General features: G+C 48.6%; 1 protein-coding gene across 1 annotated transcript in view; it reads left to right on the top strand.

Moving 5' to 3' along the window:
* Positions 1–25990, top strand: part of LOC144823963 (cell surface hyaluronidase-like) — a 582809-nt gene that overhangs the window by 384264 nt on the left and 172555 nt on the right. The window contains exon 19 of the mRNA XM_078682928.1: positions 25780–25988. Coding sequence (XP_078539054.1) covers positions 25780–25988 — 209 coding nt within the window. The remainder of the gene's footprint in view (positions 1–25779; positions 25989–25990) is intronic.

The following is a 25990-nucleotide window of genomic DNA, read 5'->3' as shown; positions in this document are numbered from 1 at the left end:
GAATGGACCACAATGAGTATAGACAGTACAGCCTCTTCTGGCCCCGCCACTGCACCTGCAAAGACACATATGTAAGCCACAAGAAAAAACGGTCCTCAAGCTCGGTCCTCCATGCCCACTCCCCTCAGCCTGATAAACCTCTTGCAGCAGTCCGACTTCCATCGCCCTAAGCGCATGAGATCCTCCTTCCCCCAACCTTGTCGAGCCGCATCCATTGCCTCCCCAATCCGTAAAGAATGTGTGCCAAACACCCGCGGGTCCTCACCCATGGCACGTAGGGGGTGCCGCAGGACCCCCAACAACTGAGCTGCCGTCACCCTGGTATGATTAGCCCGACGAAATACCTTGCCCACGTCCTCCTGCCACGCGGAAGCCAACAAACCACCCCAAGTCTGTGGGCAAACCCCCCCTTCCACTGGACCCATCACAACCCACTTCCCCACGCCCCTTTGGTCGGTCTTAGAGCGTCGCAGTCGCACCGCCACCTCCCGCATCCTCAGGTCGACGTCCCCCCACAAAATCCCAGGCTCCCCTCTGGCCCCCACCAGGTCAGAGACGCGAAACGCTTAAAAGTACATCCACGACATGAGCATGGAAAACAGCACGGTCTCCTCCTGATTGTGGCAATTGGAGGGCAAAAACCGAATCAGGGTGCCGAGCATCACCGCCATGATGGGCCTACGCCTACCCACTCTGGCCCCTCGCCCCGTGCCCAACCCTCCAACAATCAGGTCCCCAACTCCCCCGCGGACGGTGCATATCCCCACTACAACTTCCCCATGAAGGCCACCGCTGCCAATTTCCCGGCAATCGTCACCCTCGACATCCCCCTGTCCATCATGCCCAGAATGAACTGCACCACCTGCACGCACCGCCGCCAGCGATCCTCCTGCCGCACCACCCCACCTTCCTGAAACTCTCGCCAGGCCTATTCGTACGTCCTGCAGGTAGAAACCGCCACCGACGCTCTTACCAGCTGTATGACCCGGTTTCTCCAATGGCGCCACAGCCCCAGTGGTACTGGTGTCTTGTGGTCCTCGACCTCCGTGGCTAGCCCATGGAACCTCTGCCACTGTGAACGAGACAAAGCATCCGCAATGTCATTGTCCACCCCGGGAACGTGTCGAGCTTGAAACAAAATGTCGTGCTGCAGACATTTCATAATAAACACCGTCATCAACTTGAGCACTTGCGGGTCCCTGGCGGGCTGTCTGTTAACGATCTGCACCACCGCCATGTTGTCCACTCTAAAAAGTACCCGCTTGTGCGCCAACTCCTGCACCCACACCGTCACCGCCAGCACGAGTGGGAAGAGCTCCAAGAAAGCAATGCTCCATCCCCCGCCTTGCCAATGTGATGTCCATTCTTCCGCACACCACCGTCCCTGCCAGTACAAACCGAAACCGCCCACCCCCGCCGCATCTGACAAAATGGTCACGTCCCAGTCCCAGTCCTCCGGGAGCGCCATGGGCACACCATTGAAGCACTCCAGGAAAGCCCGCCACATGCGCAGATCCTCCTTCGTCCCCGCCGACAAACAGAGGGAGTGGTGTGGCAACGTGAGTCCGGATAGCACCAGCCCCAGCCGCCTGCAGAATATACGGCCCGCCCGAACGATGCGACACGCGAAATTCAGGTGCCCCAACAGAACCTGTACCTCACACACTGTCACCTTCTGTTTCCGCCACATGCTGTCCACCAATGCCAGAATATGTACCTTCTTCTCCTCTGGCAGGCGTGCTTCCATTGCCACAGAGTCTAGCTCTATGCCCAGAAATGACAGCACCGTGCTGGGACCCTGCGTCTTCTCTGGCGCCAGGGGCACACCGAGGTAACCTATGAGTTCCGTAAAACCGTCCAGCTGCTGCTGGCAGTCCGCCGAACCGGGCTGATCCACCAGGAAGAAGTCATCCAGGTAGTGCGTCACCATCTCGTTACCCGTGTGCCAGGAAAAACCCCACTGCTAGAAGGTAGTGAAGCGTTCAAACAAGGCGCACGAGATCGAGCACCCCATGGGCAACGCCTTATCCACAAAGATGTCCCCGTCAAACTGGATTCCCAACAGCGGGTAATCCTCCGGATGTACCGGTAGCAGCCTGAATACCGACTTAATGTCGCATTTTGCCATGAAGGCTCCTTCCCCCACCGACCCCACTAACCGCCACGCCCCATCCACTGACGAGTATGACACAGGTGACAACTCCCTCAAAATGTAATCATTCACCGACGTCCCCTCTGGCCACGACAGGTGCTGAACCAGGCGAAATTGCCCGGGCTCCGTCTTCGGCACCACGCCGATAGGGGAAATGATCAAGTTCTGGATGGGGGCCCCCCGAAAGGGGCCTGCCATCCGCCCCTCCTGCACTTCCCTAAACAATTTGTCCTGCACCACCGTCTTGTGCGCATGAACTGACTTCAAATTCTCCTCCCACCGAGTGAGCCGCGGCCCCTCGTAACCCAAAAGGAAACCCTCCCGGAACCCCTGGCGCAACACGTTTGCGTCTTCTGCCCGCGGATAGGACGCTAGGAGGGTCTCCAGCCGGTCCAGCCTAACCGGTGTATGATCCTTTGCCCATATTTCCTGACCCCCCTTTTCCTCCCCGACTCCCGGGCTGTGCTCCTGTCGCCGTGGGCTGCTGAGCCTGTGTACTACCCCCCCGCCCCCCAGCAGCGTACCACCGGGTGGCGCTTCCCGCACTTCGAGCACTCGTGCCGGAATCGACAATACTGCCTGCCACACACGCCCTTGTTGTAATCCCAGCACGCTCCGACGGCATCGGTCGTGTCGGCTCCAGCCTGCCCCACCCCTCCATGGGTGGGGCGGGCCTGAAAGGGGCACGGCACCAGCCGTAACCCGCTGGCCGTGTATACGGTCCTACCAAACTTCGCACCCCCCATCGTCTGGTGTTACAGATCCGCGTCGATCTCCCCCCCCCACTTCGCGCCCGGGTCTCCCGCCAATCGCACCCGGAACTCCTCGTCATAGTGGGATCACGGGTAGCCCCCATACGTGACCTGTGCCCTTTGTATCACATCCATATACTTGAAAAACCCGACCGCCCGCTCCGGGTACTTCTCACAGTACACACTGGCGAATATCAAAAACCCCGCCAACCAATTTTCAATGGTCAAAGGCACCTTCGATTGCCTCGCCAGCTCCTGCTCCTCCTCCTTCGACCCCTCTTTCGCCATCAGTTCGCATTGCAAGAGCTTTAAAATGTCAACATAGTCCCCCTTCCAAATCTTCTCTTCGGTGGCCAAGGACAGGTGCGCCCCCAAGGGTTTTGTGACACCCATATATGGCATCTTACACACCGGTATGTTGTGGCTCTCCTTCCCCTCTGCACCCCCTGTGCCTTCCCGCCTCCCCCGCGCTCACTGCGTTTGGGCCTAGCCCCGTGTCCCTCACATACGTCCCTCTACTCAGGTGCACCCCCTCCCCTCCTCCCTTGGCATTAGTGCCCACGGACACCCTACCCCGGTGGGCCCCGCCCGACCCGCTCCTAGCCCTGCTAACTTCCTCACCTGGTGTCAAGGTCGACGTCCGCACCGGGTCCCGCCGCCTAACCAGTGGAGCAGGAGGGGCCACTCTCCACACGGCTACTCTCCTCTCTGCAACTCCTCAGGGCCTGTAAAGCACTATGAACAACATTACTGCATTCCCCCGTCCCGCCCCTACCACTCCCCTCCCGAATCTCCCCTTCCTCCATGCTGTCCTCATCGTAATCCAACTGCGGCCCATCCATATCCCAGCCATGCCATTGGTCGTCCTCCATGGGCTCCACTCTACTGAGCCCCGCCTTCTCCCTGCAAGTGTGCCACAGCGCGCACAGATCAACACTCCCTCTTCTCCGCTCATCCACTGCCATCTCGGGGTTCCGATCATCACTGCCAGACCTCCGCTCCCGTCCCCCGGCTGCCGTATCGACCTTTCGGGATGGGGCTGGTGGGGACCTACCACCCTGCCTCCCGTAGGACTCTAGCGTCCGGTCCCTCGTGGGAGCATGATCGCCCGTACAAAGCAGAGCCGGCCCACCCTCTCGGTGGGTTGGAGCCGCATGCTGCTCTCCCGAGCACCTCGTCAACTGCTCCTGTCGAGAGAAAATAGGTGGAGTCCAGCATGCCGGGGTTAAAAAGATCCCACCCCCTCCAGAAACCCCCGACCCCCCCACACTCCCCTCCCCACCCCCCGCACCCATCCCGTGCCCAGCCAACCCCGCCTCCCCACCTCCCCAAGCGCCCTCCGCCCCCTCCCCTTCGCTCCACACCAGCTATTCTATCTCCCGCTGCGCCGACCACCCCCCACCCTGCACACCCCCATCCCCCTGACCCAAGAATTCCCCCATTCGCCCCCTCCGCGGGCCCCCTACCCCACATGCCCTACCCATCTGCCCCGCCCCTCCCTGGTGCTCCGGCCCACTCCCCATGCTCTGCCACTCAAGATCCCCCCCCGAAGTCTCCATCAGATGAGTCAACCCTCCCGCACCCGGGCCCTCGTACACCGGGACCCGACCCCACCCCCCAGGTGACCCCGGCGTCATCCTACCCCTCAACCCTCCCACCCCCAGGAGCACCCCCAAAGCCCCCCGGTGCCCCAACCACCTACCCACTCTCTCCAAACTCCTGTTCTGAGTCCTCATTTAGTAATGGGGACGCCCCACCAATGCTCTCGGGCACGGAGGAGCCCCCCCGCCCCCTCCCCACCATGTGGTTGCTCCACTCGCTTTGGGACTCGCCCCCGGTGCAGCGCGCCACTCCTGCCCTCCCACATCAATCCGCCCGCAGCCGCCGCCCCTCGGGCCGCCCCCCCGCTCCCTCCACAAAAGCCAGTCGGGCCGCTGTACCGCTCCCCGCTGCCCCCCCGCCTCCGACCCCTCGTGCCTGCCTCGTCATTAACGCGACCATGCCGCACACCGTCCCCTTCCCTGCCGTCACTCGCCCCTCCCTCTGCCCCCAGCCGCCGCCGCACATGAGGCGGCTCCACCACCATGACCGCCGTGGCGTCACTCGCCGCGGCGGCCTTACCTTGAAACCGGGCCGCAGCCGATCAGTGCGGCCCGCGTCTTCGAGGAGGCGGAGGACCTCCACCACTCTGGTGTCCTCCCGAGCTGCCATCGCCGGAGTCACAGGCAAGTAATATGCAAGCACGCTGCACCTCCGCGGCAGCACGTGACAGGGAAACCAGGGGCAAAATAACCAACGGAGTCTCCAAGCCAAACAACATGACACCGAAGGGAATCAAGCGCCACCAACTACTACAGACCGCCACCTAACAATGCACAAGCACACAAAATAGCTAAAACCAAAAAGCTTGCACCCCCAGGACACCTCCCACCGGCTGCTGGGTCACTGCCACCAAATGTCTCCTAAGATGTCCGGTTAAGTATCCCCCAGCCCAATTTAGCCCAATACCAGCCCAAGGGGAGCCCAAGGTCCAGCCCAACCAGTCCAAAAAGAAACCCAAGTAGCCCAACCAGCCCACTGAGGTGCTGGCTGCCTTCCCCACACCCCCCTCCCCCGGGCCAAAATATCCCAGGAGGGCCAGGCCTCCCGCTGGTCGGCCGCCCCTCCTAAGGCCCTATTGTCCCATAGACATTAGTATTTAGATTGCCATTTTATCACTGTTAAACATATTGGAATTTGATTGACCACATACATTCTGTGTGACAACATCAGATTGAATGACAAACATAATCCCCTTTCAATAGCGTAGGATGAAGGTATGATCCTCCTAACGTAAACCATCTTACTTAGTTCTGTTGGTATATCTATTGCTGCCTTTGTTGGGTGAAGTTGACAATCTTCTAAACTTTGGTATACCACGTTTGTCACTTATATGGACTGTGGCAACTCTGGTTCTCTTCCTAATCAATCCATTGTATGTAAAAATGAATTCTGAGTAGGTTTCTAGCTGGACCCGAGAACAATGTATAAGTTTACACTCAGGGAAAAGTTGTATATCTTTTGTCCGCAGAAAAACTCACCTTGTGTAGAATCATTGGAACATGCAGTCACACGAACTTTTTCAAAGTATTGGAATAAGTGCGGAGTTCATTGGAACTTCATCTCACTGGTGCTAAAGTACCGTATCATTCTAAATTAAATTAGGCTACGAAATCAATCTGAAATCCTCCTTTGATCTCCCAAAATCTACAGCATTTCCCATGCTTAGGGATTATTAATATGTTGCACACACACATCTAATTCTCGAATCATTAAATTTAGAGGCTGTTTTTTTCTTGCATATGTACTCCTTAAGTAAGGTAAATAGATTTTGCAACCAGACATTGTTAAATGGATTTGTGGCTCCTTGTGCTCTAAATGCCATTTATAAGTATCAATGTTCCTTAATATTTAAAGGATACTCTTAAATTTGAGCTGACTATTTTTGATAATATGATAGCTGTCATTTTCATTAAAATGTATTTGTTTGAAACCCGTTTATTTATTTAATGTGAGTTTTGTAAAGGCTGTATATTGATTTCGATACTTGGGAGTGCTCGATATCGAATAATTAACATGTATATCTTTAATTCTCTTATTTTGCACATATACATGAGGTCTATATTGTTCATCGACGTTATTCTACCTTTCTTCATAGTTCTAAAACGTTGTTATTGTTTTTGGGCATTTGCGTGGTAAACAATTTGCCATTTATATGCCATCATATGTCTTTCTTTAGCCTAGGGATGACTTTCCAAACGGCTCTGAGGTTGCCATCGGATTTTGATTCCGTTGGTGGAGATGTGCTGTGAGTGAAGTGAATGCTGATGTATCTTTGTTACCTAAATATGCCAGCATTAATGAATTGTGAGCTTGATGGATGACTAGATGGCTGCTCTGAATCGCTTACAAAATTCCTGCCTGTGCACAGGCCCAGCAGATGTTTAGTTGAGGCAGGCTGCTGATGGAAACAAGTGCTGGTGGGTATTAATAGCTAGTTAATTGCATATTTAGGCTGCCTCAGATATATGTTCAGACTTCTGCTAGCCAACTCTGTCGTAGGATAGTATGTGGTGTGTACTGGTGAATAGCATTGTTGTGAATACGAAGATATCTCGCCACGGCCCTCTTTGTGATCCGTTATTTCCCTGCTCCAGAATTAAAAAAAGAATCAGGGTCCATCACCTGTTGTTCCCCTGGCCAAGTTAAGAAAAAGAGAAATCCAAACAACCCTTGCACTAGACATAAATAACCCTAGAAGTAGACATAAACTCATACACATTTCTTAAATGAATGACTACATAAATAAAAATATAAATGCACAACCAACGTGATAGGCATAAAGCACAAATGTATGCCTGTATTTAGCGTGGACATAATTCAAGGACAATAAAATAACTTTTTTACTAAAGAATGTTTGTAAAAAAGCTTGAGATTGATTGTGCCGAAAGGTCGTCGAGGCTCAGTCCGCTGAGCTGTCTGTAGATTTGCTGGGTACCTGCGTGCGCTGATCTTTGGCTGGGATTCCCTCTCTAACAAGCCTTTCCCATGAAGTGTTGAAAGGTATGTACGGAATGTAAGTGGCTGCTCACTGGCGCCTTTGACTTCCATGTGGAGTCCAGGCTAATCAGTTGCAGTTGAGTCTGCTTGAAGCATCATGGATTCTGAGCCCCAGTGAAAGAGCAGCAAGCAGAGGTTCCTGAAAAAGAGAGCCATTTTTGTTTAGGTGAAATACAAGAGTATAATTGATTTTAAAGACTGCTAGAATGAAGACAATAAATAAATGTAGTAGGGCAGGTTTAAAGCAGAGGAGGGCTCTAGAATCTACCAAAATTGTTCAGGATTTTATGCTCATCTTTTCTAGGTTTCAAAACACATTGACCTCTTCCAACCAGTTTTTTAAAGGGGTAGAGACGATTATAAGTGTGTAATGGCAGGCTGCACGGGGCACTCATTCAGCTCATGACTATGAATATCTGTGACACATGGGAGTTCCAGGGGCCCCTCAAGACAGTCTGTGGAGGGGCCAATCGTGTTTCGGTACCCCCACTGGACCTCGTCACTAGGGCATACATGTATATATTCATTTATCATGGTAATTGGTTTTTCCTCAACTGTTGTGTTCAGAATCGATTTTATGACTTATTCGATCAAAACAGTGTGCCACTCTGTATTTATGACCAAATCAAAATGCTAAGTACTTTGCAGATGTTGCTCGCTCTGCACACTGCCGCATTCCCCACATTTCTGTATCTTGCGCGTTCACAAATGTCCCACGCCACACCCCCGATTAATGACCCATCCCTCCCCCTACCCAAGCTTGTCACGTCACCTTGACTACTAGCCACACCCCCTTTCACTCTGCCATTTCCCACCAGAGTTGCCGTCATTCCCTTGGCAACCTGGATTCAATCAGGGCCAGCAACGGCGAGAGGTACGTGCACGATTCCGTGTCCCGTTACCTTGTAGTCAATCCTGGAATACAGGGCTTCTCACGGCTCAGTTTTTCTCCCTTAGAGTAACCCCCGCCCACATCGATCACTTTTTGATCGCCGCCCCCCTGACGGGACACGACTTCTACTCCCGCTTGACTCCTCCGGTACGGACCTGCGGTTCCCGTTCTGCGGGCCCCAGCCTCGAGGTAAGCAGCTGCTCCCGCTCCACCCACCGGTGGCCTTTTAGCCTGCCTCCGCGTCTCACTCTTCTTTTCCTTGCAAGCCCTACCCCCGGTGTGTCGATCTGATGACTACACCCCCAATCTACCAATCTTCCCTTCCTCGAAGTCAACCCCTCCAGGACCCCGTCTTCCAGCCACTCTATTCTTGACGTGAGCCCTCTGCCTCCCAGCTCCTTTCCTCCTTTGCCCCCTCGCGCACTGCAGCCTCCTAACCCACCTCCTCCCCTGCAGCCCTCCGATGCTCCCTGCCTTGCGCTTCTCCCCGTGCCCCGCCATCATTAATCATCCGTACCCAGTCCGCTGGTTACCGCACTTAGCCACCGCTGCCAGTAGCTAGACCGCATGGCTCATCTCTCCAGATTGGCCCCTGATATGGTTTACACCTTGCGCCCCACACCACGGGCACGTCTCTGATTAGACCAGAGCACCATTAACCGCCTTAACTGCTCTAGGATGGCTGCCTCGCACCGCCCTGTACCGGCCCACCCACGTTCTCTAACGAACATCAATGATCCCCCATCACTTCATGGACTAGCCTTTCGACCCACCCTTTGAACCAGTCCAAATTGTTACCCATGATCGTCCTTCACTGGTACACACATCATCGCCGCCACCTGCCTACACTCCCCTCTTGCCCCATCCCTTCCTTTCCCTCTGCTTGTCACCCGTCCACCGCGCCAACCCAGCGCTCACTTCCCCAGGCATATCCCTCTAACCGTGACCTCCCTCCCTCTTCCCCTCCTGTACAGCACTGTCCACTTATCAACCCAGTCCTGATGAAGATCCTGAATTATGAGGATCGAAACGCCATCGACCATACAGCACAACTGAAGGCGCGAACATGCAATGTGGGTCACCTATGACTATTGCCAGCCTCCAAATGTACAATAATACAGCTGGAACCACAGTATTGCCATAACTCACTGTATATATTCCTGCACTAGTCACCTTGCGCCGAATTCTTTGCTGTTCACATTGTCACTTGCGTCGCCACTGTGCACATCACTTGCACCCATTGAGCACCAAGTACAATTAGGGTTGTACCAATTTGTTCCTTTACAGTGCTGCTACAACTGTAATTTGTTTTTCCTTGGTCTTGGATAAATATGATGCCACCGGCACATCTATAACTAACTTATGAGTCTCCTTTGTCCTTCCTTACAATGTTTTTCAACATGTACATTGCTAATTGTCTTTAACCAATACCAGTTGGGATACCTTGTTTTTGTACAATATTACCTACCCCAATCCCAACGTGGTTGATGGGTTTTGCTCCTGTAGATTATACAAGTATTACAGACATGGACGCAGAGGCAAAGAAGCCCTGAGGAGGTTCACTCAGTGTGTCATCTGAAAAGGTGGCACACTGCCAGTGCGCCCCCTGATGATAGCCCTGAGGAGGGGGAAAACATCCCCTTCAAAAGTGCAGGTGGGTTGCCGCCTGAACTGTGAAAACACAGAGTGGCTCTAAAGCAGCGGCTACATTTTTCACAGGATTGCACTGCCCCCAGGCCAGCATGAGTTCGCGGCTGCCATGGGGGCAGTGCATTCATGATAATAGAGCGCATTTTCACTGTTTGCGTCCGACGCACCTTTTTGAAGGTGCACCCGGCGCAAACAATGAAAATACCCTTTTACCGTAATACTGCTCCAGGTGCGCATCAAGTTGCATCATCTTTTGATATCCATATTGGTATTAACATAATGAAACATAACAGTGTATTTGTATGTTTTGGCACCGCTAACATTTTTATTATTGCTCAGCTCTATGGTGCTGCAATGATTGAACTTTGATTGACGAAAGTTTGAGTGGACCTACCAGGATTCCAAACTGTGGCAATACAGTCAAACACTGAATCACTCAATTGGCAGATCTGTTGCATGTTTGTTGTATGTCTTCCCCATGGCAACGACCTCATCTCTGTCTTCCTTATCGTATCAATTGGAAGCTCGTTGCCGTGTGGTCATTGCTCAACTGACCGGTAATCATATAGCACCTTTTTTTTCTTTTCATGTTCATGTACATGCAATCAGTGCCATTTTCACTGCCCCTGACCAACAGTTCTCCTTTGTATTTGGCGATGCACATAATTAATTGCATTATGTGGACCTGGTTCGAGTGGTGGGACAGGTGGGTCGATTCACCCAAGGGACCACGTTGGCACACCCCATTCTCATTTATAGATGGGTAGATTATTCTGCTTAAAACCCTTGGTTTCGGCCTGAGGCCCTCTTTCTCTGCTTTTCTTGCATGATAGAGAGCTGTGAATAAGTTGCTTAAAGTGTTTTGAGATAGGTGTGAAATCAAAGGAGGAAAGGTTTCTGTTATCAACCCCCTCACCTTACTTTCTACAAAAAATAGCAGCACCCGGCCTACACCAAATGGCAAAGGATTTTAAATAAAATAAACAGAAAAACGTTACAACTTAATATTCAGTCAAATTAAAAATGCAGCATCTAATAAATATTCTACCCAATGTGCATGTTTTTCAAGTGTATATAATTAGATGTAGGTATCATATTGTTCCTTCTAGAAGGGTCTACGTGCAACCTCCATGCAACTTCCCAGAACTAAAGTTTGAATCAGCATTTCATCCTTCTGATATTGCCAAAATAGGTGTCCCTGAGTTGGCTAAAAGGAACTCTTGCAAACATAGAGCTGTAGGATGTGTTACATAAAACACACATTTTACATTTGTGAAATAGAAATACAGTTACAGTTACAACGGGTGCAGAATGTAACACTTTCTTGATGGTGCTTTCTATAAAGAAATGAGCCTTGACTTAACCAATCGATCAGGATTTAATCTCGTAATGCATGCAGCGTTCGCACGTTAGCACAGGAGGGAGCCAGCAGAGAAGACATAGTACTATAGTTGTAAAGTAATTCCTTATGCAGTTCAGTACTTACACTTGAGTGGAGGTGGACGGATACACTCAATTAGTCAATAGCATTACGTGAGAGGTGAAAACCACTGGACTGAAGCAAGACGAAACTGACACCCTCAAGGCAATGACTGAACAAAGCTGTTTGAAGAACCACAATGTTTGGAAGGGGCAGCGCCAAGGCGCACTCTATATATAATGCGTCAAAGGTCTGTTTTTGAAATGTGCTCTGTCAAAACCCAGACCCAGGAAACACATCATATCGCTACATGCACTTTAATTATCCCCAAAATAATGCATGATGTTATGCTGTGTCTGGGGCAGACAAAAGTAACACCTCCGTCATCAAAGTTGGATGAATTGGAAAACTTTGCTTCCATTGAGTGGGCAAATTCCTTCCGCTTTACCCAATTTCTCTGAAATTAGGTTCCCCACCCATGACTCATAGAACGGCGATGTTCTTTTAGCTGCAGTATGTCCTCCTGTTCATGAAGGGACTGGCCCATAGAGAGATTGGCAGGATGGGGGAATTGGCAATGAAGCAGGGTATACTGTAAGGGGCTGTGGGACAAGTCCGTGAAGGGTTAGATTAGGGTGAGCAGCATGGGGTGGGTCTTTGAAGGAGAATTACCACTGTACAGCAGCAGAACACCTGCTGCATCCGTCAACACCTCCCTGTGTTTGGAACAATGTCCCACTGTTGAGCCCACAAAGGTTGAAGGACTAAACTTTTGTATTACAGTGTATTAGTGAATATTTCAGATATGTTGATTGACCAGAATAGCACTTCTGTAGGTTTTTATCAAATACACTTTAACCAAAGTATTTTGGTACTTTTAAGATTTCTTTTTTAAATATTGCACTTTGATCTCATCGCACCTTAACCTAGGTTTGTACTACGTGAACGATAGTGGCAAAGTATGTACAGTTATATAGAGTTGCCCAGTCTGACTATATAGCCCTTCAACAGTTGCATAGTAGAGGGTGTATGTAGTTGTGATATTGTATTATTTTCCCAAATGAGTATTTCTTCTTCTATTGTCTGATCAGTTCCTACATGTTTAGTCGAGTTCTATGAATATTATATTATACTGTATTGAATCTTTCATAGATTCAAATGCCTGAATCATTCCCTGTCCTAGAAGTGGCAGTCCCATGGTACCACAATAAAGCAGTACATAATATTTTCATGGGCTATAATGGCTATGAAAAATCACTTTAATAGCCTTTCCATATCCTATTCAAAAAGAACCAAACTCCAGCCAATCAGATGACAGCACTCTCTAGAACACTCCCAACAGAGACTGAGTTCCATAGATTTTGTATCTCACGTTGTGTGAGGAGAGTCTCCCTGAGTTCTGCTGAGTTTTCTTAAACCCGGTATTGGAAAACATATCTACTGATGTTACCATGTCTGAGTCATCTAAGAAAGGACTTCTCAGGCCCTGAAGTATATGTGGGAAGAAAAGACTTCATGCTGAATGCCCCAACAAGGACTATATTTACTTCCTCTACCCTCCGCATAAGGTATAATTTGTCACACCTTTTCAACTAAAACCTTGAAGGATAGGGAGAGGAGGCTCCATCTGTGGCTGCAAAAATCTAAAAGATCGTCTAATTCTGAGGAAGACAGTGACACCTGTTCAATCTTTCAGAGAAGGTCACATAAGAGGGAAAGATCCTGTGATCTGGGGAAGACTCACCATGAGTCTGTCAAGGACAGTTCTAAAAAGAAGAACATTTCCTCAGAAATTGCCAGGTCTGAGCCCACTAGACCATCTGTGAAGTCTGTAGTTCATCGTCCAAAGTCTTCCTCAGAACTGTTAATGACAAAGCCTTAAACCACTTTAAAAATCTCAAAGACAACTACCTCACCGTCGAGAACACCATCATCGACGATGACGAGAGTTAACACAATGACATCGACGTCGGCAACATCAATGCCTTCCATCTCTTTGTCATCGTCGATCCCAACGACAAAGATAGTACCATTGGCAAAGGCTTCGCTGACTACACCATTGCAATCATCGATGAAGATAACATTGTCAGTGCCAAAGGTTACAAAACACCCCCAGCACTTGGAAACTGCAACTAGGGGCTCGACGATGATGTCGACAACACTAAAAGCAACAAAAACATCCCTCTTACATGAACACAACTCTCCAAGCAAGGTGTCTCTTCTTCCCCCAAGCCATCTTCTGGACATGGAGAGGTTGGATGATGATGGCCCATTTGGGATAGCGCACAGCCCATCTAAGATCCATGTAAAGTATTGAGAATAGGAGGATGAGTAAGAGCACTATTATCAGGAGTACTATAAACCACAACAGACAAAATATACGGAAAGACCCAGGCATTATGGAGAACATTTCCAATAATATGGCCATTCGCCTTCACATCAAGGTATGGTGCAGGTACCTGCATCACTCTTCCAAGACTTACAGGGGATGTTAAAAGACTACCATAGGAGATTTCTTGAGCGAGTTCTCAAGGCCACCATCACTAGCACAGCCCTGTGCTCCACCTCTGCCTCCGTCTCCCAAGACACCAAGGCCTATCCCTCCACCCTTGACACCCATGATGACTCTGGCATTAAAAATTGCAGCGCCTCCTAGGGATGATCCCTCGTCATCAGACAATGACAGAGAAGAGGGCGAAAGTCCAGTCAACCAATCCTCCCATAATGAATGGGACGATTATTCGATTTCCACTCCATCTCCTACTGCACCACAGTCTGTAGATTCACCTCCAGATGACATAGGAGATTTTCACAACCTGATGGAGAGACCAGCAGCAGACTTCAACTACCAAATCAGTCAAATAGTCTAGCTGCTTTCTTTATGAATTTAAGGAGCCTACAAAAAAATCGGTATGAGCCATGCCAATTGTAGAATACATATGGGAAGAAGGCACAAATATTATGAGGAACCCTGCGACAGTCACGGCCGGCATACCACGCATGGACAAACAATACAAGGCACCAGAAGACTCACCTGCCTGCTTACTTGGACACCGAAAGTCAGACTCAGTCATCTCTCAAGCGGCTCAGTGCCACTCCAAAAACCCCTCGACGCGTATCTCGGCTCCACCAGATAAACAGGGTAGGTCCCTGGAAAATATAGGCAAAAGATTTTCGACTATGTCTACCATCACATTTTGTGCAGCAAATTTACTGGCCTCAATGTGTCGATATGAGGCAAATGTGGTCTGACATCAGTACCATCATAGACTTCGTACCAAAGGACAAAATATTGGAGGCAAACAGGATCCTACAAGAAGGGGAAAGGACATCCACAGAGTTAACTGATTGCGCTATGGACATAGCCTCTACTGGATTTCGGCAGCTGGCAGGGGCTGCAGTTTTAAGGTGGCAAAGCTGGCTGAAAGCAACATCTTTCTGGCCTACGGTGCAGTCTTCTTGCCATGTCCTATGACAGACAAGCCCTGTTCGGTAAGCACATGGACAATGCCTAAGAGACCATCAAGGAAGACACGGACAGTGCAACATTGGGCACTCTACAGTTTTGGTAAGTGCCTTTTCAGGGAGCACGTGGAATTGGATCTTATCACCTATCGTCATACCATGGAATGTATCAAGACTTTGCCAACCACTCCGCTGAATGGAGCATACGCACCTCTCCTTCACTTACTCAGGAAGGAAGCCGTCACCATGTTATGTAAAGGAGCAATAGAAGAAGTTCCCCATCACCAAAAGGGAATGGGTTTCTACTCCTGTTTTTCCTCATGAAAAAGAGAACAGGGGACTGGCAACTCATTCTGGATCTCCGAAACTTAAACAAGTATCTGCAAAAGCAATCCTTTAACATGGTAACCATTCCAGACGTCCTGCATCTCCTCAACCATGGAGACTACATGACAACCGTGGATTTACAGGATGCATACTTTCACATCCCCAAACACTGCAAATTTCTACATTTCACAGTAGCTGAAACCCACTACCAGTTCAAGGTCATCCCCTTTGGCCTCAAGTCAGCTCCCAGTATGTTTATCAAATTCCTGGCTCCTGTGGCAGCTTCTTTGAGGAAAGATGGTTATCAGGTGTTCCCGTACCTCGACGGCTGGTTAATGAAAGCACCTACGGCCCGTTAAGCGCTCAAGGCCACAGAAGCTTGCCTAACAGATTAGACCTCACTGTCAGCCACCAAAAATCAACTCTTCCTTCCAAGAGAACAATATTCCTGTGAGCGTCTTTGGACACCATCCATGACAAACTCTTTCTATCCTAGGACAGACAACAAAGACTCAAACAGCTAGTTCTCAAACTATCGAGAAAAAAGTCAGTTTCAGTGAGTCTGTTCAAATCGTTTCTAGGTATGATGGCCTCAGTGATCAACCTGTTCCCTTTCGCAGGCCTGAAAATGAGACCACTACAGGAGGAGCTAGACAAACATTGGCTTCAACAGAAGGATCATTCAATGATCTGGAGAAGATCACACCAGCTGGTAGGACAGCATTAAACTGGTGGTCACAAACCAACCATCTCTCAGAAGACCTCACATTCCTGCCTCTAATACCCGATTTTGTAATAGCCACAGATGCCTCCTTAGAGGGCTGGGGTGGTCATCTGCAAAACCTACAAATCTGAGTAAAGTGGTCTCCATATCAGAAGAGCATGCACATCAGTAGCCTGGAGCTCAAATCCATCTTCCCAAGTCTCCAAGCTTTCCTGCCAAAGATAGCAGGGTCTACAGTGTTAGTTAGCACAGACAAGACTACCAGCATGCACTATGTGAACAAACAAGGGAACACAAGATCGCTAGCTCTTTCCAAGGAAGCTCAGAAAATCTGGAGCTGGATATTGATCCCTATGATAACCGTTCAGGCACAACATGAACAAGCAATCACTTAGCAGACACGCTAAGTAGAACTCAGAACAGCTGTCACAAATGGGAGCTGGATCAGTTGGCACTAAACACAATCTTCTCTCTCTGGGGCAAGCTGACACTAGATCTCCTTGCAAAGAGCCCGAACCATAAATGCCACCATCTGCTATTTGTACCATTGACATAAAAGTGTACAACTACAGTAACTGCTTGCTATTCTGATTCAAGTATGTGAATCCATGAAAGATCCAATACTGGATATGTAAGTGAGTTACTTACCTGTAACAGCTGTCCAGTATTGGTATTTTCATAGATTCACAAGCGATCCCACCCACCTCCCCTTAGAGACTACCCGGATTTCTACGGGATTTACGTTCCCACTAGTTCTAGAAAATCTGAGGGACTCTCCCTCTGTTGAGAGTATTATTGAGGATGCTTTTGCCTGATTGGCTGGTGTTTGGTTGTCTTTTAAAAGGATGTGAATAGGCTATTAAAGTAATTGTTCATTGCAATTATAGCCTATGATAATGTTATGTACTGCTATATTATGGTACCATGGTAGTTCCACTTCGACGACGGGGAATGATTCAAGCACGTGAATTTATGAAAGATACAAAGACTGGAGCACCACATTTTCAGGTAAGTAACTCATTTTCTTAATCTGTATGCCTGTATGTTTGTTTGTGTGGTGATAAATTCTTTGGGCTGAATGTACATTCATTGGCCTCAGTGTATTTTGCTAGGTTAAATGTACATTGGGTAGAAGGAATCTGCATTTGGGAAATTAAATTTATTTTTGGCGTTTTGTGGAGCACTAAATGTGACTCTGCTGTTTCCTACTCACCCTTTCATGCTATCTTTCTCTATCTTGATCTTTCTTTCATTCTTGCCCCCACTAGTTGTATGGTTCTTTCTTTTGGTCCTGCTGTTTCTTTCTTTTCTACTTCTCTTTTTCTCTATTCTTATTTTCTCTGTGCCCTTAGCTGATCATATTTTTTTTCTTTCAGCTCCCTGTCCCCATTTTCCCTCTTACTCTTTTCTGTATTTTTCTCACACTGCCTTGTGATTTTTCCATATCACTCTCATTCTCTCTCCTCCTATTCACAATCACACAATGATTTCCTTAACTCTCTCTCCTACCTAGTTCTTTCTACCTCCTCCATCTCTTTTTCACTCATCCCCTTCTATCTCTGCAACTGCTTTTGGCTCTCATACTCCTTGTTCTCTTTTTCATTGCCTCTTTCTTACCTTTTGATCTCCTGTCCTTTTTATTCTTCTACATTTCTCTTTTCAACCTATCTCTTGTTACTTCACTTTCAGTGTCCTTACACTCCATCTCTTGGTCTTTGCCTTTCTGTCTCTCTCACTTGCTCTTTTGTTCTCGCTCTTCTCTACCCTCTCTCTCCTGTTATCTTGCTTTTACCTATTTTTATTGTTCATGCTCTAGCTCCTGTTTCATCAGCCCTTCTCTCCTTTATTGTCTGTCAAAACCCAGTTAGGAGGCCAAGAGGCAAGCAGGATCCACTGGGCCCAACCGTGGGGGTTGAGGCCTTTTACTCTTGATGTCTTGATGTCAGACCTGCATGTATCAATAAGGACTAGCTAGTTTAGAAAGATATAGGAGACTCAGGTAGGTACGTCAAGAATGCAACAAGGAATAAGGGAAAAACACTGTTTTCCTCATAAAGCCCTCACCCACCGACCTAGTCGGTGGCATGCTTCATCATCGGGCCCACCACAGTGGCACCGAGTGTGCCCCGGGTGTGCTTCAACGCCAGGAGACTGCGGAGCTGGTATGTTGCTGAGTGTGCGGTGAAAAAGAGTGAGAGAGGTGAGGTTTTTAAAAGCTATGCAGGAGGTCCCAGCACCCGAGGGTTGCTTATCTTTAATGAACTGGGCCTCTGCTAGCGGATAAAAAGGCAAGAAGACGTATTGGAGTGCTTGTTATGACCTCCAGCGTCTAGTGCGGTCTACATGTTTCAGCCAGTGCCTTGTTAATTTAAGCTGGCTTTCCTCAGGACCATTTGATATGTGAAAAAGTGCAAAATAAACTTACTTTTAAGTGGTTGTTTGGTCTTTTGGCTATGTGTGGCGCTCGCTAAGGCGCTATAGCTGTTAGAGGGGATTCCCTCAAGCTTGACTACATATAACACATAGGACAAAGACAAGACGTACATGGTAGAGTCATTTCAGTATGGTATATTGTTGTACCACAAAATGCCAGCTTATAAGGTGGTGTACAACCTATAATCGGCTATGGTGAGCTCATGGCACGTGCATGAAGCTGGTGAGGGTTTTAGCGAAACCGATAGTGTTTGGTGGTGAGCTAAAGAGCGTATTTACAAGGTGAGGTACAGGTAAGTATAATACTGGGTCCTCACTCTGTTTTATCTTGTAAACAAGCTTCAAGGGTCGCCTGGCAGAGAAAGAGACCCTGTTGGGATAAAAAGTTGTTCAACATATGTCCAACCTGTAGGGAAAAAGGTGGTTGCTTACCCTGTCTATAGCTGTAGTGGTTCTAATTTACTCACGAGTATTTCGGTCTGGTTCCTCCTTGGACCTATTCGTCCTTCCGCGGCGCCCGTTATGAGGGGAATGGGGCGTCCGGTCTCTTATTTGTACTTCCTATTTGGTTGATTTCACCTGTGTGTGGTAAAAAGAGAGGGAGGGGTGCGCGCTGATCGCCATGTCATTGTTGGTCTTAGCGCCCATGCGCTATGGAGTAGTGCGCGGTATTGCGCATGCGCGAGTAGTCAGCGCATTCGTATTGGTGCTGGTTCAGGGACTGATTGAGTGAGCATGCGCGGGTGTGTCGCGCATGCGCAGTGATGTCAAATGAAGTCTAAGTGTTGGCTGGAGTGAGGGCGAGCCACTCGGAGTTTGCGTGGTGCCAATCAATGGTTGTGGGGTCATAATGGAGTTATCAGCATGACGTGGCCTAAAACTGTGATAGTGATAGCCATGAGAAGTGATTTGCTTGCGGTGGTAACTTCTCATAAGTGCACCGAAGTGCATGGGGGACGCAATGAGGGATGCACCCAGAGAGGGGCTCCCATGGGGGGAGAGAGAGAGAGGAGCAAGGACAGCGGCGCTCATGCAGGGATGCCCTGGCACAGATATCGCTTTATTGAGGGATGTTATGCACAGCTTGTGGGGGTTACACAGTTAAAGAATTCCATGGTATGGCATCGTTGAGGCCATGGGTATGTGTGGATAAGCGATATATCCACCGTTGTTCCTTTTGAAGGAGAAGTTTTTCATTTGTGGTGTTGTCAAATTTTTCGATGACAGTCCAGGAGAAGTCATTGGGGGTGTGGTTGTGAGTTAGAAAGTGATCTGTGAGCTTGCTAATGTTTTTGCCACATCTTATCGTGCTCCTGTGTTCCGTCATTCGTGTCCGGACTTTCCGGGTGGTCATGCCAATGTATCTTAGGCCACATCGGCAGGTTATCAAGTACACCAAGTTTGTGGAGTTGCAGTTTGTGAACTGCCGTTGTGTCCAGACCTTGCCAGGTTCTAGGTTCAAGGTTTTGGAGGGCGATGTCAGGTGGCATACGCTACAATTATTGCAGGGTTGGTGGCCAGTGACTCTAGGCAGGCCCCATGCGTTTAGTATGGTGTTGTCACTACTACTTTTGTTTGGCCGGGGTCTGGTTTTTACTAGTTGGTCTCTGAGGTTGGTAGCTCTTTTGTAGGCAAAACGTGGTTTTTCCCACTTCCTGGTGCCAGAGTTGATGATCTTCCAGTTTCGTTGTATGATGTTGGCTACCTGGTTGGACGCCGTGTTGTAGGTAGTCACACAGGTCAGGGTGGGTTCTTCCTGTTGTTTCTCAAAGGTTTCCAAGAGTGCCTCTCTGTTCTGATTCCTAGCTCTTTTGCAAGTTTTGTTTATTATCCTTGACGGATAGCCACGTTCCTTGAGTTTGTCTGTTAGGTCATTGGTTTGCAGCTTGTAATCCTGGGTGTTGCTGCAATTACATCTAATGCGTAAAAATTGCCCGTAAGGTAAATTCTCCCTTAGGTGTCTGGGATGGAAGCTGTCAAACCTTAGTAGGGAGTTCCTTGCTGTGGGTTTGTAGAAGGTCGTCGTGATGAGACCTCCATTCTGCGATTTGATGTTCAAGTCGAGGAAGGCTAGTTCAGTGGAACTGCTGGTGCTTGTAAAGCGTAAGAAGGAGTCTTGGTGGTTGATCCAGAGCATGAAGTTATCCAGTTGTTCTTGGTTGCCTTCCCATATCAGGAGGATGTCATCAATGTAGCGACGCCACATTTTTATGTTGGCTGAGAACGGATTGGTGGGTTGTTGTATGTAGGTGTGCTCAAAGTTTGCCACGTACAGCCCTGCCACGCTGGGCGCAAAAACGCTGCCCATGGAAGTTCCATTGGTCTGCAGGTAGTAGGTTCCTTCGTATTCGAAGTAGTTCTCTTTGAGGGCCAAAGTTGCGCAGTCCAAAATAAAACTGCGGGGGGTGTTGTATTCCCAGGAGCTTGCCATGAGGACATCATGCAGTACCTTGAGCGTAGCGTCCTGTGGCAGGCTGGTGTAAAGGCTCTCTATATCTAATCCTACTAGTAGTTCAGAGGTAGGGTTAAAGTTGATGTCTTGGATTACACTTAGGAGGTGTTTGGTGTCCTTGATATAGGAAGGAGTTTTTTGAACCAACGGGTTGAGAAAGAAGTCACAAAAACGTGACAGGGGTTCAAGTAGTGACTTGATTCCAGACACGATGGGTCTACCAGGTGGTGGGGTGATGCCCTTGTGTACTTTGGGGACTATATAGAAATACAGGGTTTTTGTATCTCTGGGGCATAGGTAGTCCGCCTCTTGTTTGGAGATCTTTTTGTTGTCTTTGGCATTTTTGACCAGAAGGTTGATGGTGTTTTGTAGTTGTTCAGTTGGGTCCCTGTTGAGGTGTTTGTAATTCCTGGTGTCACCAAGGAGTCTCTTGCATTCCTGGTCGTAATCAGTTTTATTCATGAGGACTATGCCCCCTCCTTTGTCCGCAGGCTTGATGACAAGGGTTGGGTCATTTTGTAGACGTTGAATGGTGCTCCTGTCTTTGTTGGAAAGGTTGTTGAATGTCTCTTTGTGTTGGAGTTGTTCCACTTCTGTGTATACTGCCTGTTCGAATGTCAGGATTTCTACCGGAATACTTCCCGGTGGAGGGGTAAAGGTGGATTTTAGTCTAAGGCCTGATTCATTAGGGGCATCTTCCCTATCGTTGTTGGTATTGTCTTTTTTCTCAAAAAATGCTTTTAATTTGAGTTTCCTAAAAAACTCAGCGAGTTCAACATGTAGTTTGAAGGTGTCCAGTCTGGTAGTGGGGACAAATGAGAGACCTTTGTTAAGCACTTCTGTTTCCTCCGTGGTTAGTTGTGTATGGGACAGGTTGAATACAAGTGGGCATGGAGGTCTTATTTGCTTGTTCCCGGTTGTTCCCTTGTTTTGTTTCTGGTGTTGGAGCTCACTGGTTCCTCTTCCGGTGCCCATTGGACATGGACCTACCATCGATCCTGAACAACTAGGCCAAATACCTATACAACACTTCAAGGCTTCTCCAAGGAGGTAGACACAGGGTAGTGAACACAGGCTCACAACTCAAAGTATGAGCTACAGCAGCAATAAATGATTGTCCAGTCAAGTACTTGATTTTTATGAAAAAAGGATTATTTAAATACAAACACAAAGATACAACATTCACAAAAAATACACGCAGTCCCTGAGATCTGGCCTCTAGTGTGGTATAGGCAAGTCCCTGAGTCCCACTTCACTCTAGCTAGTAGTAGTGGTTATTCTTCATTCACTATAGGCGACATTCATGTTAAGCCCCACTAGTAGTCCAAGTCTCAGAAGTCACACTCCAACTCGTCATTAAAGTCAAAAGTGTTCCAGTGCCAAAGCGCTATCTGTCACTCAAGTTCCCCTGGGGCCGTTTGGCTGGTAAATCAGTCTTACCTGCACCAGCAGGATCTGGGTGACCAGAGTGTCTGAGCGCACACCCCTTCGAGGCAGCTGAAGCTTCAACGGCTACCTCCTATAAGTCTTTCACAAGCAGCCAGGGAGAACTGTGGACAGGTGTCCTTAAATTCCTCACATGTAGTCCTGCAGCGGCTGGAGAGTTCTTGATGCTTGGGACATTTCTTGAGATCCTGCCCGCAGGTGGCAGGTGGAGTTCTTGCCCTCAGTCACAGCTTGGGCCCACTTGGGTCACCATGGCTGCTGATCTCTCCATCAACTTTTTCGACCAGACCAAGCTCCTTACCTAGCCCCTCTCCCCCAGGATACAGTGTCACATTTTGTCCTCTGGGCACAGGCTATGTCCCGATCAACACATCAACAATCTTTAAGGTGGTCCCACCTTGCCGACTTGGTACCGCACAGGGGGTACTGAACGATAGGTGTGGCAGCATTCCTCTCAGTGGCCCCACCTGGCACACCGAGTCAGCAACTTGGTACTGCAGAGGGTGATGGCTCGTTTTGTGCAGCAAGGGTCATGGCTCACTTCCCAGCTGCCCTCCTGTAGCATACAAGGGTCCCTGACCTTTCCCTGCACATAGGCAAGAACTCGATCGGTGCAACAACCATCTCCTTACACCTCACTATGGGGATCCAGTAACCAAGGTCACCCGTCTGGGCCTTGCTCTGTCACAACGCTCTCCTCTCCCTCACAAGGCACACTGGTCGTGGGAAGCGGGCAGGCGCTAGTGCTTCAGGCTCCAAAGGCAGGAGGTCTTGGATTTCCTGGGTGAATTCCCCCCACCCAGCAAGGAAACTAGCATGCCTTGGCCCCAAACCCTAGTCACGTGGCAGAAGTCTTGTAGAGCTTCTCCCCCTCACACAGTCTGACTAGCTGCTTGACAGTTGACAAATTTGGGGTCTCAAGCTCCCCTTCTTGTAGTTCCTTTAGGGACACCAAATGTGATTTGGTGTCTGAGTCTCTGAAGTTTATGCTGAGGGTCTACTTCCTTTTGAAGTGCCATCTCCACTGTGGTTGTATGACGGAACCCCGCATACATTTATCCTGCATGCCTTTACAAAGCAGTCACTACCCCGACTGCAACGTTACCATGCGTTACTTTGCTACGCAAGTCATTACAGCAACTTGCTTTAGGGGGCGCTGGACTTTGGACTAGTGTAAATTACTATTCCTACTCCAGAGTACCCAACTGTAGGGAAGGTGTTGGACTTAAAAATCTAACACCAGTCCAACAGCATGCCCCCTACAGCAAGTTGCTGTAACAACTTGCAGGTTAAAGGAATGTGTGTTAACGTCGCAGTTGGGGCGGTCAGGTTGTTGTTAAGACCGTGGGATAAAGGATGTTTCCCCTCCACTGTTCTTTCTTCCTCCAGAAATCTGTGCATCACAGAAGGAGTGGCAACAAATCTAATAGCCCCACAACACAGGCCATGGAAGTGACAAGAGGTTCACACCTGGATGTCAGCCACATTGATATTTGTATCAAATGTTTACACCAGCCCCTCAGCCAAACTTTTTCTGATTCACTTATTAAGCCCATCTCCTTCCTTAGATGTGCTCAGGCCCCTTCTCATTGACCTCTCTCCGAATCAGAGAGCACCCTTTGAAGTGTCCTGGAGAGCATGGCCCTCCCTTACTCCAGTGTGTCCCATGCAGCTTACAGGAATGCAGCAGTACACAAATCTGCCAGGGGGATTTACTGTACGTCACACTGCTTAATTGGTCAAAAAGAACTAAGTACCAGCGCCCTCCTGAAGGCCATTGCAGTTTGCAACACCCATTGCCTTTGCCAGCACTGACAATGACACTACCAATACAGCTACTACCCTCACATGCCTACAAGTTTGCAAATGCAGACTATTCCAAGCCCCCAAAGCTATAGAAATGCCTTGGGCGGCAGGTAGTTGTAATCTTTTTTAGTATATTTTGAATGAATGATTGACTTCTAGACTAGGCAAAGAGTGCCACCATGTAGCAGGCTGTTATGAGTGCTGGTGTTTACCATAAAGCGCAGGTGCGGAGCACCGGAGACCACCGGTTCAAAGTAAGCACTGGTAAGTCCTCTACTCATGTTCCTCCAGTCAGCCCCCAGTCTTCTAAAATGGAACCCATGGACTTCCATGCACTGCACCATTCCTGGCAAAGGCAGTAGCCCTTCACCTTTATGAGTGTAGATCTTTGGGCGTCCCCTCCTTGGTCCAAAAAGACCGCAATCCATGTAACAGTCCTATGCCATGCCGCAATAGCATGATGTGTGTTCACCGATGAAAACAAAAATCATCATTGGTGATCCAGACATCAGAACAGTTGGGACACTGAGGACAGGGGTGCATGCCCATCACCCTGCGAGGTACTTTTCTGACCCAACATTGCCTTCCTCTGTCGTAATTGGTGCTCATTCTTCCCCACTCACTCTCTATTCTTGTCCCACCTCTCTCTCACTTACATTCTCTCTCTGTGCTAACACTCTCTGCTCTTCCTCTACCTTTCCCCTTAGACAGCCTTTGCTATCTCACCAGACTACAGTTGTTTTTTTTAAAAGTAATGCATAATATGCACACTTGGAGGGGCTTTTGATCAATCCATCGATATGTTCAATGACATTTTGCTTCTGTCCGTCACAGAATACAGCATGAGGCAGTTGGTCAGCCCAAGAACCCACTGACATTCTTCACTTTAAGAGACTGCACAAAACTTTTAATATTGTTTAATTCAGCTTAAAAATAGTTATTTTCCGTGCAGTGACAAAACTCTTTGAAGTGTGCTTTATTAGTTGAATTTTTGCATACTATTTTAAAAAGAGGCTATTTATATTCTTGTACTTTTTCAAAGTAGCTGTTGTAAAGTTTTTGCAGCTGCATGTAGTTTGAGTATTTGGTTGGGTAATGATTTCTCCTTGTTGCCTTCACAAATAATTTTAATGAAACGCATGGTACAACTTAAAGGCATAGTATTTTTTTAACAACATCGCTTGGTTGTACAGCAGTGCATGTTTTTTTAAATTACATTTTTTTATTGCAAAGTATATGGTGTCCACGTTTAGGTGGCAGGACGTTTTTATCTTGTTCTTAAATGATACATGTTTTTACTGGAAAAATGTCTTTTAAAAAATAACTATTGCACAGCCTGCCAAGGCCAGCCATTGAATTTGCCAGTGCCTGTTTCTACTTCTGTTTGTCTGACTAATGCATTTTGCCCCTCTGTCTCTCTCTCTCTCCCTCTCCCTCTCTCTGTTTGCCTTTTTACCTCTCTCGCGGGTGGAATAAGAATAGAGCCTGCATTTTTATTTGGAACTCATTATTTGTTTTGGACTTGTTTCAGTGACACTCTGCACGCTTTCGAGCTTTTCTGGAGTGAAAATAATAAAAGGCTCTCTTAATCAAAGCCACATGTGCGGTCATGTCTGCGGGGAGTAACACATGTGTTTACCATTCTTTTGCCCCTGCTGCAGCTCTACATCCAGGCCCGGCGCCCTGAGAATCTGACACTGCTGGTTGCACGAGCCACCTACCCCGCGCACCCGCTGAGGCTGGTGGGCGTGAACCGGGGGGCGCCATACCAGCAGTACCAGCCTGTGGTGATGCTACAGCAGGCCTACACCGTGCAGTGGGACGGACGCCCTCCCGAGGAGATCATTCTGTACCCCATCAACTTCAACAGGT

This window comes from Lissotriton helveticus, chromosome 3_1 (assembly GCF_964261635.1).
Source record: "Lissotriton helveticus chromosome 3_1, aLisHel1.1, whole genome shotgun sequence".
NCBI classification, from domain to species: Eukaryota; Metazoa; Chordata; class Amphibia; order Caudata; family Salamandridae; genus Lissotriton; species Lissotriton helveticus.
The sequence above is the reverse complement of the archived record's forward strand: the minus strand, read 5'-3'. Positions and strand labels throughout refer to the sequence as shown.